This window comes from Pan troglodytes, chromosome 2 (genome assembly GCF_028858775.2).
Source record: "Pan troglodytes isolate AG18354 chromosome 2, NHGRI_mPanTro3-v2.0_pri, whole genome shotgun sequence".
In the NCBI taxonomy this organism is placed as follows: Eukaryota; Metazoa; Chordata; class Mammalia; order Primates; family Hominidae; genus Pan; species Pan troglodytes.
Window position 1 is genome coordinate 146,697,529 of NC_086015.1, and position 17,256 is coordinate 146,714,784.

The window sequence follows — 17,256 nt, forward strand, 5'->3', positions numbered from 1 at the left end:
ATCCTATTTTTGAAGTCCTTATTGGAAAAGAGATTCTATCATCTTGCAATGAAAACATTTCCAAAGCTGAATAATCCTGGATGCTTCCTGATATACTCTAATGCAGATTAAGTCTGTTTCTCTATAAAGAATACACAGACATAATTTTTTTGTAAATGATTCATAATTATAGTTCAACATATTTTGAATGCTTGAAAAATAGATTTTCCTTTAATTTCCCCCTTTATTTCCACAGTTTTTCCAAAGTTCTTATCTTGAACCATAATTATTTAATGGAGGTCCTAATTTCTTAGGATGTTTTCCTCGCCTAACTAGAAATCACGTATCTGCCTTGTGTCTGAGCCTTGCAGTGGACTTTAGGAAAGTGCTTTAATGATTTAACAGAATACTCCGTAAAAGTAAGTCATCCGTTATCTTCTCTAATCACCCCATGTTCTGTATTGCAAAGGATACAAAGGCTCCAAGTATAAAAAGAGCATTAAAGATATGATTCTGGAACGTGAACAGTGCCAGGCCCATGTAACAGAAGATGACGTTCTCCGCCAAAAAGTTCATAAATTCAAACAACTGAAACAAAACATAAAACAAAAAACCATTAATTATAACTCAGGTTTGAGTGCACTTACTTTCTTGTAACTGTATTTGACAACTGACTGGGTCTCCTTTATCTGGAAGGCCACCCCTTTGGCCGTGTGCTTAGCCTCTGAAGGAGGATGGAGGCCCTGGCTCTTGACCCAGGGACAGATGCCACAGCCACATCAGCATCCCATTCTTTCCAACTGTAAGGCTGCCAGAGACACGCCTGGGTAATATTAACCAGCATGATCCTTCCATGGAACAATTCCTACTAAGATGACAAAATAGTCCCTGTAAAAGAAACTGAAGCTAAGTGATTTGCTGAAGGTGTACTGTAGTAAATGACACAAAGATTGTTTAACCTCTGTGCACATTACCCAGTAGATCCACTTGACTTCCCAGGTACTGAACAACTGTTTTTTTTAAGCTTAAACTAAATTACCCTTCTCAGGCAGGCAGGAGGGACAAAGTTGGAAAACTTGGAAACCTGAAATAAGGATGAATGTCAATTATATTTTAACATTAGAGTGATTGGTATATTTCAAATCCCAGACGATGAGACTCATTAAACTGACTGATGTAGGTATATCCATTAAATGTCTACAATTTCTAGCTGCTAAAAAGAAAATGATTAATCCCAGGGATCGGTTTATGCAGCAAGAACACAATAGATACATCAAATTCAGTCAGAAGAATAGAGTAATAACATGCTATGATGAGGGATGTTCCCAAGAGTTATTCTTAGACCATTAACTAAACAATTTAAGTTGAACATGAAAAACGTTCTCCAACTTTCAGATTAAAAGTAAAAGGGAAATGTTCCAGGGGCTACAACAAAGGCAGATTTGGAAGACTTTATTTTATGTTCCAGACCTCTCATTTGGAAGTTTCTGAGACTCCATTCCTGGACCTACATAAATCACCATGTTAGGTAAATATCTCTGGAGGCATTTCTCTTGACTTTTTAAGGACTCATTATTTTTTCATGTAATGTATTTACAGCCCCACAAATAATGCCCAATACTGTTCACTGACAGTTGACAGAAAGAAAAGTAGAATCTTGTCAGAAACATTATTTAAAACCAGTAATAGAAAGAAAGGATTAAAAAAGAAACAGCCCTTTGGTACAAGATAGTTTTCTCTGCAGGGGCAGCCATCATCAATTATCCTGAGTGCTTGCTTTACAACCCAGGCTGGCTCATGGAAACAAACACTGTCACCAAAATAACCAGAGAAAATTTGAAAGCAACAGGAAAAATGTAGGGGACAGGGAATATTTTTCTGCCTCATTATATCTTTACTTTTTCAAAAAGTGAGATTTGGCTATTGTCTTAATCTCCTCAGGCTGGTGAAATGAAATACCAAATACTGAATGGCTTAAATAACATAAATTTATTTCTCATAGTTCTGGAGGCTGGGAAATCCAAAATCAAGGTGCCAGCTGATTTGGTGCTGATGAGAGTCCTCTTCCTGATTTGCCAAAGGCCATCTACTTGCTATGTCCTCACACCGAGGAGACAGAGATCATCACTTTTGTGTTTCTTCTTATAAGGGCACTAATCCAATTTCTAAGGGTTCTATTATCACTATCTAACTCCCTCACAAGGGCCTCACCTCCAAATATCATCACAATGGGGATTAGAGCTTCAACATATGAATTTTTAGAGAACAAAAACATTCTGTCCTTAGTAGCTATTTAGTTTTTTAACATCAATAAACAAATGTCAAGGTTAAATTTTTAGTGCCTCTCTTTCTTTTGTCCCCATCCCAACTGTATTTTACCCTAGAGTGAACATTTTGCCACCTGGACTCTATTCAGCCTCTCTTTAATGGCCTTACTCCAATTTCCCTCTGAGGGCCCACTTCATTCCCTACTCTCAGCCCATGTGTTCATGCCTCCCTAGCTCAAATATGGAGCATATAATTTAGGACTAAACCACTCAAATCGGTGCATTTCTTCAGGCAGCATGTTTGGCTCAGAAATGAGTGTGACATGTTTGGGCCCAAGAAAATTCCATTTGAATTCAACAAGTTTAATGCAGGGAATGCTGAGACAAAGGCCCCCACCTTTTCACAGGATGAGAAATCAGAAAGATGCTGGCCAGGAAGCTGCTGGCCAGGAAGCTGCTGGCAGCCATTTTGGGATAACAGAGGAAATGGCCACCTGAAAGAGAAGCCAGTTCCTGATAACAGTATTTAATCTTCTGTATTCAATCTCTCCCAAAACAAAATTTACCCTTGGATTTTTGCATTGAAGAGATCACGAAATCACTTTTTGATTTGAAGTAGGGTTCTATCATTACTCTTTTACAGTCCTGTTTCAGTTAAATGAACAAAACAAAACACTTTTTCACTCTAAACAGATTATAAACAAAAGGGTGTGGGGTCAAATTTTTGTCTCTTTTCAGATAATAAGAAAGTCTGTTACCTTTGTCCCCCTCACCTCTGCCATCCAATTTTGACCTATTCATCATCTTAATGAAAGAGGAGAAGTATATGGAAAAGTCATTTTGTTTTGATTTTTTCTATTTGTTATTGAGATGTGATGGGAATCTTTGCTCTACATTTTACATGGAGGCCCATAATTTTAAATATTTGTTTTAGTGATTTGCTTCCTTTGAATAACCTAGGATTTTAACTTGATTTACTCACTCAACTTATTGAAATCTAACACTTCCCAGCATTACAAGTAACTGTGTACATACACATAGTACAAAAGTTTTGTTTTGCATTAAGGTCCATTTTTGAACCTGCTCTTTGTTCGTGTTATCTATTCTGCTGTCAATACTACACTCTTTTAAATTAATGTGGATCCATAATACATTATAATATTTCATAGTCTAGACTATTCTCACACCCTACATTATTCAGAATTTTCCAGGTTATTTTTGCATGTTTAAAGAAATGTTGCAGCCTGGCCAACATGGTGAAACCCCGTCTCTACTAAAAATACAAAAATTAGCCAGGGATGGTGGTGTGTGCCTGTGGTTCCAGCTACTTGTGAGGCTGAGTCAGGAGAATAACTTGAACCCGGGAGGTGGACGCTGCAGTGAGCCGAGATCACACCACTGCACTCCAGCCTGGGCAACAGAGTGAGACTCTGTCTCAAAAAAATAAATAAATAAGAAAGAATGAAAGAAAGAGAGAAGGAAAGAAAAAAAAGAAAGAAATGTTTTTCTTGAGTTTAATCACCCAGGAAAGTGCATATATCATATGTTTATAATTTAAGATTTAAAAAAAATATTAACAGCATCCCAGAATCACTCTTCTCTCTCACAATATCTCTTTCCATGATTTAACTACTATTAGCACCTCTACCACCACAAATTAGCTTTTCTTGTTTTTCAGTTTTATATGAATGGAATTGGACAATATATACCCTCGCATTTGTCATCTTTGACTCAGCAATATGTTTGTGAGATTCTTCATATTGTATTTAGTTCATTTAAAAAATTATATTAATGTATTACAATGTACTTATTCATACTACTATTAATAGACACTTGGGTATTTTCTAGTTTAGGGCTATGATAAATTTTGCTGCTAAAAATACAGGTTTGCCTTTCTGTAGAATTGTTGGGGCATAGTGCCATGCAGTTTCCCAAAGCGGTGGTATCAATTTGCACTCCAATCAGCAATTCTAGTAGCTTTACATCTTGCCAACACATTTTACTGATGTTTTCTGAAATGACACTTTTGCCTCTTGATATTGCCACTTGAACTTAGGAATCAACTTTTCAATTTCCACAAAACTTACCTATTGGCATTTTAGTTGGAATAGTATTAATTTATAGATAAATTTGGATAAAATGCACTTCTTTTTAATATTGAAGTTTGGATCCATGAATATCATATATCCTTATAATTATTTTGGCTTTCTTAAATTTTTATATAAAGATTTTTCACATCTTTGTTTACATTTATTCCTAGATATTTGATGTTTCTTGTTATTATTGTAAATAGTACCTTTTTCAAAGTTCCTTTTCTAATGTTCGTTGCTAGATTCACATATACAATTGATTTTTAAAATTGACCTAGTATTCAGGGCCTTAGTAAATTTAGTTAATAATTCTCACAGTTTATTGGTAGTTTCTTTTTGATTTCCATAGTCATGTTGCTTTCAAATAAGGATAGGTTTTTTTCCTTTCCAGTCATCACACATTTTGCATGTTTTTGTTTGTTTCATTACACTTGTTAGGACCTCCAGCACAGTGCAAAATACAAGTGAGATATGGGCATCTTTGTTTTTTTCCCAATCTCAAAATGAACATTTTTCACTATTTCTCTATCAAATTTATAGAAATTCTGAACAGATTAAAGAAGTTCCCTTTTGTCCTTAAGTGTTGGTTTTTATAAAATGTTTTTCCTTTACCTATTAAGATGATCATATGGTATTTGTTTTTTCACTTTTAAAATGTTGTTAATTACATTAATTGATTTTCGAATGCTAAAACAGTCTTGCATTCCTGCAATAAACCTTACTTGGTCATTATATATTAACCTTTTTTATATACCACTGGATTTAATTTGCTAAGATTGTGTTTAGGATTTTTGTGTCCATATATTTTATACAGTTTTACCAGGTTGTATTGGTAAAGTTACTCAGGTATCACAAAACAGATTCCTGTTCTCTTCCTTAAATGCTTGGGAAAATTCTAGGCTTGGATTATTTTTTTGTAGGAAGATTTTTAATTACAGATACAAATATTTTAATAAATATGGGTTTAGTCAAATTATTTACTTTTGGATCAGTTTTAGAAAGTTATGTTTTTCAAAGAATTTGTCATTCCATCTACATTTTTGTATTTATTGGCATACAGTTGTTCTTAATATCCTCAATATTTGTGTCTGTATTTATATCTTTTCCCATGTTATTAGGAAGTTGTGTTACTTTTTTTATTCTTGATGAATCTTGTAAGGTAAGTTATTAACTTTATGAGTGTTTTCAAGAAGCAACTTTGGCTTGTCGATTTTTCTGTATGGCACCCTCCCTTCCCATTTTATTAATTTCTCTCTTTATTATTTCCTGCCTTCAACATAGCTTAGTTTAACCTGTTTTTATTTAGTATCTTGATCCTTCAAGTCCTGGATGTCATGGCTGCTCATGTCAGACACTGCTTTTCTGTGTATGACACAGCTTTTCTAGTTGCTTTCTGAAAGAGAGCTGTCCTGACATCTGCAGTCTTTCCTAGCTAGCTCTTCTTGTATGTATATTTTTCCAGGTGAAAACCAATTTTTGTCAGTCCCTCCTACCTCCCAACAATTTTATGGTATTTTATTTTATGGTATTTATAATGTTATAGTATATATATAAGATATCATAAATATCATAAATTTATAAAATACCATAAATACCACAATTTTATGGTATTTATAATATATCATAAATGCAATAAAATTTGCATTTTATTGTACCACAATAAAAATGTATACAATTTAGAACAAAATAAGAGTTTTATAATATTTGGGAAAAAAGATAGATTGTTTGGAAAGATTTACAGTGAAAGTTGACTACTTTGGGTAAAAATCGCCAGAAACCAAAGATGGATTCTAGCTCACTCCTTATACTCAAATTACAGAAAAATAATCAATTTAAAGGAGAAAACAAAACCTACTTATGAATTATTCAATAAGTCATCAGTAATTTTGTACATAATTTTTCAATCGGGAAATTTTATAAGAATTGTTTGTATTAGTAAAAACCTGGAAACAAATATCCATAATATAAGAAATAGTTAAATAAATTATAGTATAATACATTCATGTAACAGCCTATATTTTAGGGAGTTCTATATGAACTAGTATAAAAAGATATCTAAGATCTATTGTTAAATAATAAACAATTAAAGAAATAAAGGATAAATCTAGCTGAGTATTAACATGTACATATCCATGTAACTTTCACTCACTTTATGGACATTTGTATAATTTTAATTATAATGAGGATAATTTTAATTATGCAGATGCCCATAGAGTGAAAGTTATATAAAATTTCTTAGATAAAATTCCTGACATGAGTTGTCCTCTGACGAAGGGGATACGTTTTCTTTTTAAGCATAGTAAAAATCTGCCCTTCAGAAAGAATGAAGCAATTTGCATCTCTACAAATGGTGCAGAGGGTGCCCTTTTCCCCATATTCTTGCCAAAGTAGTTTTTATCAGTTTTTAAAAACCTTTGACAATATGATAGAATCACTTATTTTAAATTGTAGATGGTTGTTGGCATTTTAAAAAAGGCTTCTTTCATGGCAATGCAACAGTACTGATTAGCACTCCTTTTGTCTATTTATATCATGTAACAACATTTCTTTGAATGAACAGTCTTCATAATAATTTCCTTCTTGGGGCATTTAATGAGAATCTGTGGGCAAATTCAATTTTGTTTCATATGCCAAAATCTCCTGAAGACATGTTTCAAAGGGAGAATCTATACAGCAAGACCAGCTGACAGAACCAATTTGACCGTTAGGACTTTAATGCCTAAGTCTGGCCCGAAGGAGTATGCAATCACTGAGGGAATAAACTTATTGGTCAATTTTGGATCAAATTTAAAAAAATAAAAAAAACTTCCACCCCAAAGCCAATAATAATAATCACAATAACAACACATTTCAAACTAGTCAATTCAGTGTGCAATATAAATAACTTCAAATCTACTTCCTCCCCACTCAGGGTCAGTAAAAAATAACTTGACTCAACTTTTTATTTATCCGGTACAGTAAACATTTATTTTGTTTCCATTACTTCACAGTTTGTGAGCATTTGGAAAGGACCCAAGTTAAAAGTAATCTTTGCTTAGCAGGGCTTTTGTTCAAGGGGCAAGGGGAAAGCAAGTTAATAGTGCAAACAAGACTGGGGAAGTATTTAAACTGCGTAAGAGGACAATCTGTGTTTAAAAACTCTGAACGTTCATGGTAACCATTCATATGTTAATTAAGTGACTTAATCTAGTTAGCAAACCATGTTCTCTGAAGACTTATTGGATACTATGCTTTTTATTGAGTTACTGTATTTACTAGAAAGTAAAAAAAGTCATATCTATTTTATAAAATATGTTTATCACTAATTCTGATTGACCTTTCTCTTCTATCCACACAAAAAAATGTAATTTTACCATATTATTATGGTTCATAGGGAAATATTACAGTTCAATATACCTGGCTAATACTAATTAAATTCACATGAATTCCTCAACATAGCTTTTATGAGGCTTGACACAACCTACTGACTTTCATCTACTTGTCTATGAAATGCACTGAAATTCATTGAAACCGAGATGTTAAATAATCTCAAAACTGCAATGAAAATTAAATGAAATGGTTATTTTCTTTAGAATTTTATCTCAGAATTAATCTTGGCTTATATTTTCATTTTACTTGTAAAATTCGTCTTTATTCCTAACTGGGAGCTTTCTACACAGAATATCTCAGATTTCATTTTTATATACTATTAAGTATATCTATAGCTATTTTGAACAAAGCTGGCATATAGGTGAATAATTTTTATTCCTGCATTGGGGAATTTGCAAATAAACATTACAATAAATGCTATTGAAATGATAAACTTTTGCTCCTATGATTTAATTTAATTAATATTTTGGGCTGAGTACGGGGACTCTATTGATGGTGCAGGACAAAGTGGGGCTTTCTAGGCCCCTCCCATTCTTCAGAGGGTGTGGCATGGAAACTGTGTCTAGAAGGGGAGATTCTCAGTGTGGTTGGGAGGTACTAAGTGGGGCAGGGGCTGCACAGCAGCTGAGGGCCTCTCTTTTACTCTCATGCTGTCACTGGGGCTGGTGGTCTAGGAGGCCATGTGGACCATAAGGCCTCCCACCCTGTTGCTGTAGCCAAATTCATGGTCATATCAGGAAATGAGCTTAACAAAGTGGTCATTGAGAGCAATGCCAGTCCCAGCATCAAAAGTGGAAGAATGAGTGTCACTGTTAAAGTCAGAGGAGACAACCTGGTGCTCACGATGCCCAGGATGCCCTTGAGGGGACCCTCCAAAGCCTGCTTTGCCACCATCATGATGTCATCATATTTGGCACAGGTCTCTCCAGATGGCAGGTCAGGTCTGTGACTGATGTTGGCAGTGGGAACATGGAAGGATATGCCAATGAGCTTCCTGGTTCAGCTCAGGGATGACCTTGCCCATGCCTTGGCAGTGCCAGGAGATGCAGGGATGATGTTCTGGAGAGTCCTGCAGCCATCACACCATGGTCTCCCGGAGCGGCCACCCATGGTCTTCTAGGTGGCATTGATGGGATGGATGTGGCCATGATTCCTTCTATAGTGCTAAAGTTGTCATGGATGGCCTTGGCTGGGAGGCTAAGCAGTTGGTGACACAGGAAGCATTGCTGATGGCTGTGAAGTTGTTTTTGCACTTCTCATGATTTACATCCATCATGAACATGGGGGCATCAGAGGAGGGGGCAGAGATGATGACTCTTTGGCTTCCTTATCTAAGTGAGCCCCAGCCTTCTCCATGGTAGTTAATACACTGGTGAACTCCACAACATAATCAGTGCCAGCATAGCCCCATTTGACTGGGGTAGGATCTCACTCCTGGAAGATGGTTATGGGATTTCCACTGATGACAAGCTTCCCGTTCTCAGCCTTGATGGTACTGTGGAACTTGCCATGGGTGGAATCATACTGGAACATGTAGGCCATGCAGTTGAGGACAGTGAGGGGGGTTGTTGATGGCAGCAATATTCACTTTGCTAGAGTTAAAAGCAGCACTAGTGACCAGGTGCCCAATACAGCCAAATCCATTTACTCCGGCCTTCACCTTCACCATGGTGTCTCAGGGATGTGGCTGGGGTTGCACGAGAAGATGTGGCTGTCTATTGAATGGGAGGAGAAGAGAGCTGCTCTTCGGATTTTAATTTTCACTCAGTTCCAAGTACTTAGGAAATATGTTTGAGGGGAACCCAATAATTCTCATGGGCTATAGAGGTGGCACAGGAGGTGAATTATAATAATGACCTTTACCACCAGAACATAAGGATTCTGAAGGCTTTTTTGCCTATTAAGGCCACGGTTCCCCAATGACGCTTCCTCTATAAAGTTGAAGATTTACAGTTACATATAGGTAAAGTGCAATCTTTGGAGATCCTTCTATATCTAAAGCATTATAGTAATATCAATATTACTACTTCTAAAATAGTAACAATGCTAATGAAATTCCAATTTTTTTAGGACCTAAATTGTACTAAGAAATGTATTAAAAGCTTTTACATACTTTAACAATTTTTAAAAACCTTTATGTTACAAAGTCAACAAAACTCAGGAATTGGTAATAATATTCCCATTTTACCATTGGGAAAACTACATTCAAAGGCATTAATGCACTTGCATTAACACAATAAAGGGAAGAGGTCAGTTGTCCTGAGTTTTGTCCAAGGCTCACACCATTTGTGCCAGACTAGGCAGCCTCCCCATTGTATACAATTCAGGCTCTGGAGTGGCAAGATGTTTGAATATTTGTAACACTTTCAAGTTTGCAAAGCATATTTTCATACATACATCTTGTTTGATCATCGGAACAAGTCAGGGGTTGGCAGGGAAGATATCAGTGACTCTGACCATATTTTTCCCAGGTTAAAAAAAAAACTTAAAAGGTAAATTTCTTTGTACCCAATTAGTGGAAGCAACAGTGTGTGGCTTGAGGCGGGGGATACTTATCCTCTCCCAAATATCTATCACCACTCACCCATCAAAGCCAACCCCTCCTACACTCATTCTCTCTCCCTGCCCCCAAAAAGCAAAACCAAAGCTCTTGCCATGTATTTGAAGTTTTAAGACAAACCCTTTTCCAAATAACCCTCTTTTCAACTCAATTTCTTTTTCAGACAAATTCTGTTTTGCCCTGTGCCCTACAGTAACATGATAATGATTATATATAGCTTTATATATGCATATAAATTATACATATAGATTATGTATATGCCTAGAGTAAGACAAATGTCATCCAGTTTGGCAGGCTGGGCCCCAAATCCAACATCAGATTCTTCAAGTTGTTTAGGACTATCCAGTCCCTGTAGTAGAGGAGGTGCACCACTTAAGTGTTCAGAGAGCTGCCCTTTATCATATATTTCTTTGTTTGAGAATTTTGGGGTTCCCTATGCACTCCTGCTTGCTACCCAGCCCTCTCCTGTCTCGTATATTTCATTGTCTTCTTTTAAACTTAATCTTGCTTTTTAAAAACATGAGAATTTCAAAAGCACAGCCTATAAAAACACAACAAAACACATTTTAGGAAGATGAATAGGCATCATTAAGTAAGTAAAGTTAATATAGGATATAAATGTAGTTACAGCTACAAGGAATTGAGCTTCATTAAACTGAATAAATACTGAATAAATACTGTAGCTAGATTTCCTGAAACCCTCAAGCTTATAACTTAAGGGGAAGGCCATTTTCTCTGAATTTGCTTAATTACTTTAGCCAGTAAATACTGATAATAGTATTCATATTTCTGGAAGTTTTCCACTTTGGACTCTTCCCTTTAAAAAAAATTTTTGCTATTAAAGTAAAAGTCATTGCAGGATTTTGTAAGGTTGCATTTAAGTTAATATACATTAAGTTAAGAATAGCTTCTCATGTTGGCACCTTGATAGAGTACTTATCATGATACTGCTCAGAGATATTGGTCATGAAATAGATTGACCTTAGATCCATTTTGATGAATTTAAACACAGGTACACATATGCACACAGAATTTAAACCATAAGACTTCAAGAGTAGAATTACTTTGTAATGTATATAGTCCAAACATCCATCCAATGCCTGATTGCTCCTATATGCTTGTTGAGGGGCTGCTCAACCTGGAACTGAATATTGCCAAAGGCAGAAACCACACTACTTCCTAAGGAAGTGAATGGCATTTTTGGACCTATATAACTGTTAGAAATCCTTCCTTATGTTCAGCTAAAATTTGGCTATTACTTTCAACCACTTCTCCTATTTCTTTGGTTCACAGAAAAATGAGTCACATAGGGTATCATTTTATTTTATATTGCTTGGCTCTAACAGCAGAGAGGGGATTTTTATCAGAATAGTTGCAGCAGTAGGCAATTCCACAGTTTAGGCAGCAACTGCCACTTTTCATTCAACAGTCTTATTAGTTTTGAAAGTAAACATTTTGCTTCTGTGAGTTTGTGGCTGACATATGAGGCCTTGAGTCTAGAATATCTGCAAAGGCTGTGGGACTCTTTTGGAGGACACTTATTTGAATGTAATGCTGGTTACATTCAAACAAGTGTCCTCCAAAAGATTTTCTCAGTAAATCTAATAGTACTGGTCCTTTGAAAGAACAAAAGTTGTAGAATAACACAATTAGTTTCTCTGTGGTTTTGCCAATAAGTACTAACTAAAGAAAATTGCCTAGTTGAAACAATATATTTTCTGTGCAGAAATTAAAATCGTGTCTTTAAAAAATCCCTTAATGAATAAGCCAAGAAAAACATTGATATTAATATTAGGTACTGGTATGGAAAATTCACACAGTATCACATTTTTCAAAGGTTAACAGTCCCTTTTATTTAACTTTTTTTTTATTTAGCTATTGCTGACCTCCTTCCTTATTCATCTTGTGCATATTATCTTAAGATTTTATTTTTTAGAGCAATTTTAGGTTCATAGCAAAATTGAAAGGAAGGTACAGAGATACCCCATATACCTCCTATCCCGACGCACGTACAGCCTCTGTCATTATTATTATCATTATTATTATTTTTATTTTTATTTTTTGAGATACAGTCTCACTCAGTCGCCCAGGCTGGAGTGCAGTGGCACGATCTCTGCTCACTGCAAGCTCTGCCTCCTGGGTTCACGCCATTCTCCTGCCTTAGCCTCCCGAGTAGCTGGGACTACAGGTGCCCGCCACAGCGCCCGGGTAATTTGTTGTATTTTTAGCAGAAACGGGGTTTCACCATGTTAGCCAGGATGGTCTCAAACTCCTGACCTCGTGATCTGCCTGCCTCGGCCTCCCAAAGTGCTAGGATTACAGGCATGAGCCACTGCGCCCGGCCCAGCCTCTCTCATTATTAATATCCCTCATTAGAGTTGTGCATTTGTTACAATTAATGAATCTATGTTGAAGTATCATTATTAGCCAAAGCCCATAGTTTACATAAATGTTCACTCTAGGTGTTAAGCATTACTTGTGTATCTTTTTGTCTTTGTAATTAGCCTATGCTAAACTCTTAGGTGGGAGTATGAAGAATACATGTCTTAGTTCTGGCTTCTATAATAAATATACCATAGACTGGGTGGCTTAAACAACAAACACCCATTTATCACAGTTCTGGAGGTTAGGTAGTCCAACATTAAGGTGGCTGCAGATCTGGTGTTGAGAGCCCATTTCCTAGTTTGCAGATGGCTCTTTGGTTGTATCTTCATATGCTGGAGAGCAGAGAGAATGAGCAAGCAAGCTCTCACGTCTCTTCTAATAATGGCATGAATCCCACTAGTGAGGGCTCCACCCTCATGACCTAATTATCTCCCAAAGGCCCCAACTCCAAATACCATTAAATTGGGGGTTAGGTTTCAACATGGGGGATACAAACATGCAGTCCATAGCAACACATGAAAAAAGGAAAGATTTCTAATTATGTTTTTTTAAGGTGTCTGAATTGAATACCAAAATCCTAGCCATTGCCAGTCAGATGAGTAACAACTGTTTAACACATGACTGAGGATACTCCACTCCATCCACTATGAGAACCATGTGCTCTTTCTAAATTAACATTTACTGCTAGCAACAAACAGAATATTAAGTCCCAGATATCTAGAGATGTGTTTGATCTCTTCAAGCCAACCCAATCCCTTGATAAAAGTATTGCAAACTAAAATACGTAGGATTGAGAACATTATTCAGTGATGTTTCATGATCGGCCATTACACAGTGGAATGCATTAGATCATCAGGACAAACACAAAACACTAGAATCAAACCAGTATTCATTCAAGCAGGCTTTGTCACTGCCAGTGCTGCACCTGTCTGAAATAACACTTAGTTTCATAACCAGCTCGAAGATTTCAAGAGCTTACTTGTTTTATGTTATGTTATTCTCAATAAACATTTTCATTATGTTAGTGTATATTGAGATTCCTTTAAAAAACTTTCTGAATTCGGTAGTTTTATATATTCTACTGTAATGGTACAACAGTAATCAGAACTTCTCAGAAAAATTTCTTTTACCACATTTCCCCCATCTCCAATTTATGAGGAAAAAGAAACGAGGACTAATTAAACTGATTTACTATTTAACTTGACCAAATTCATTGCTCAACTTTTCCTTTCGCTTTTGGGTCATCTTTTGGGTAAGATATAAAAGTAAATATTTTACAATTTAGAAGGTGAAGAGGCACAGATGCTTTTCTTGAGTATTTCAGAAAGATTTTTAATGTAATAAATGGAGGACATAGCACTCAACTTTATACTATATGTAAACAGTGATATTAAAACTCTTAATTTTTGTTCTACAGGTGGTTATAAGTTTACTTGATTTAACTAACAAAGAAAATAAAAAGCTACAACAAACAGTTAAAACTCATTGTCATTAGGCAGATGACTTTGAATTCAATTTCTGATCTATGGCAGAGTGGACTATGGAAAGGCATGCAATAGAAAGCTTGAAGCTTAGAGTAGAACATTGATTCTTTGGGACATGATAAGAAGTTGGAGAGTGTAAAAGAGGCTTTATAAATCAGAGAAATCAATGAAAATGAAAGACAAAAAATATATGACATTTGGATAATGTCATTCAATTGGAGAATAGACTATCAGATAATTTTTATAAAGGCATGGCTATAAATAAATCAATAGCTGATGAAAATTATGTTTGCTTAACTTGTTCCTTTGTAATGGATAGTTAACATATACTGACTGTAGATTGTCAATTTTATATTAAACTCCAGAAAATTCTTATTTTACACCGATTAAGTTTTTTGAGCTTTCTTTTGATGAGATTTATAAAGTTCCCCTCTGTAAAGCCTCTGTGCTGAAGCTACTGCACACCCTTGAGAATATAGGCAAAATGCCAAAAATTATAAATTATTACAGTGTAAGAGTGTATTTCTCTTTGCATCCAAGGAATAAAGTTATATTTCATATAAAGACCATGTATACATAAAACAGCTCTGAATGAGAGCTTTAGCTCTGACTTATTTCTGTGGTTTGGGGTCAATTTTGTTTTTGTTCTAATCTGCTTAGGTGCTTCAAAGTTACCCTACAAAGATCCCTGAGAAAGTGCTCTTGTATATGTGTATTTATGATGATTTTCAAAAATTAGTTTATCTGCAAAAAAATTATATACATATATATGGAGAAAGACTGTACTATAGATATGTGCTAGAAGCTCTTAGTCTCCACTCTCTAGATTAATCCCCTATTTGTTCTGTAAAACATACTGTCTAATGTCCTCTACACACTAAATGCTGACGCTTAGTAAGTTGCTCTCCAGTGTGCCCAGGTAACTTCTGCTTCCACCACATGAATTTTATGCTTAACAAGAGCCATGTTTGTTCCAAAATTTGTTTTTGTCTACTTTAAATTGATATTTGTAATTGCATAATTTGTATAGATTAAACGTGGATATGAAAGAAAGTTGATGTTTTTTTAAAAAACTAAGTTAAATATGCAGAAAGACTTGATAAAATTAAGTTGCTTAGAAAATATTACTAAATTAGTAGTGAGAAGGACAATTGTAAAATGTTGCAAAAATGTATATCCAAATACAGACAGATTCTTATATTTGCCAATGTCATTAATCTCAAAACTAAAGCAATAGAAAAACTAGAAATTCTGGTTGATATATTTGTGGTGTACTTTGTGAAAGAAAGGCAACTCAGAACTGTAATATTCAAAGAAAAAACATTGTCTTTATTAAAAGATTGGAAAATTAATATATAATTTATAAGTGAAAATTAAATACCTGAGATATTTGTGTCATTTTATAGAATGATTCTTTGCTTTAGATGACTTTTCCATTAATTAGCTGGTTCCAATGCACCTAGGCTCTGAGTGTCTATTATTTCTCTACTTCAATTTTTGAAAAATATTGAAAAATTTTCAAATTAAATTTGAAAAAATTTCAAATTTAATTTTTTCATCCGACTCTTATTACGTCTTCTTGTACCTGCTTCATATTACTAACGTTCTCCTTTATCTCTTTAAGGATACTAATTATGCCCATTTTAAATTCTTGGTCCATATGTTCCAGTAATTTTGCTTCATGTTTATGTTCTATGTTCAGCTTTTGGTCTGTTTTCTACTGGTTGTATGCATTGAACATCTTGCTGTTTTGGCCTGTGAGTCACATTTTCCTGGGGTCAAATTTGTTAGGCAAGGTATGTGGGGAAAGGCCCATATACACACTGGAATATCCCCTCAGTAATTTTCAGAAGGAAAAGGGTAAGCTCCAGGTTGGAGAAAAGCTTTAACACAACCAAATTTTTGACCATCAACGTCTGCCTGTTCACTTCTCCAAGAAATTCCTGTCAGGAATTTGCCTTTAAATCTTTAGAATGAAGCAACACTGAAAAGACACGATTTCTTCAGATCCTCCATCTTCCATTAGCCCAGAGAATTTGGGGGTGCAGAAGATCGAGAAAAGAATGCCCACGGGCAATTCTCGCACTTTCATCAAGTTGTTTGGCCCCAGACACCACAATGGATGCCTTGGGCTGGTGCAGTGGGGGTGGGCGGATGATCACCCCAAAACAGTGAGGTAAAGAGGGGAAGGCAGAAGTTAAAATCTTTGCCTGAACCTCTCTTCCTACTTCTGTTTCTGGCTACTGTCCAAGCTATGGCCATCCTTTCCCTTGCCCCCCACGACCTTTAAGACAACCTTGGCCTTTCCAGGTGTTCTCCTAGTTAATTATTACTTCTTCAGCTCCCAGCTTCCCCTCAATTATGCAGTCCCTCCAGGTTTAATTGGGGAGGAAGGAGCCAGCAGCTGAAGCTATTTGCTATCTCGTCAGCACTGATTTTTGTATTCTTTTTTGAAGTTGGAATTGCTGATTGAGAATGATAAATGGTATTGAGGTGTTCTCTACAGGGAAATATGCTCGGTTTAATTTGAGTCAAATTACAGCCCGTGTTAGGAGTACTAAGCCAAGGCTCAGTGGCCCAAGAGGCAGACCACTTGTGCAGTATTAACTCAACAATGTTTTACTCCAGCAATACTGGAGGACCTTGTCCAGGCATAACTCGGGGTATGATGTAGTCTGTGGCCTAAGCCCTCAGCCTGTCTGTGAAGTGGCACACCCTCCTTTCCTTGGATGAAGAAATCATTCATTTCAGATTTCTTGGGACTGACCTATTTTCAGACACTTTGGTCTTTTATCTGCATCTATACATAATTGTGTCTTTCCACCATTTGTTCTATATTTGGTCTAGAAAATAATAGTCATTCTACCCAAAGACATATCATTTCTTATATGCCTTATACTTCAGATGCTGAATACCCTGGAATTTCACCTTGTGGTAAATCAAACTGAATACTCCAAAAAAAGGGTAAAGTCACAAAACAGGCAATTTCTCAAACAACATGTATGGATAGCCCAAAAACTTGTCTGTAAGCTCAGCAAGAGCACCAACCATATTTGTTGTGTTTGTCACTGAACCTCAACTCACAGCGGAGAACTTAGCATATCATAATGCTCCATAAATAT

General features: G+C 35.8%; 1 protein-coding gene across 1 annotated transcript in view; it reads right to left on the minus strand.

Moving 5' to 3' along the window:
• The window catches only part of SLC9A9 (solute carrier family 9 member A9), a 582,779-nt gene that overhangs the window by 229,905 nt on the left and 335,618 nt on the right, over positions 1-17,256 (minus strand). Inside the window, exon 10 of the mRNA XM_001162912.4 lies at positions 454-567. Coding sequence (XP_001162912.2) covers positions 454-567 — 114 coding nt within the window. The remainder of the gene's footprint in view (positions 1-453; positions 568-17,256) is intronic.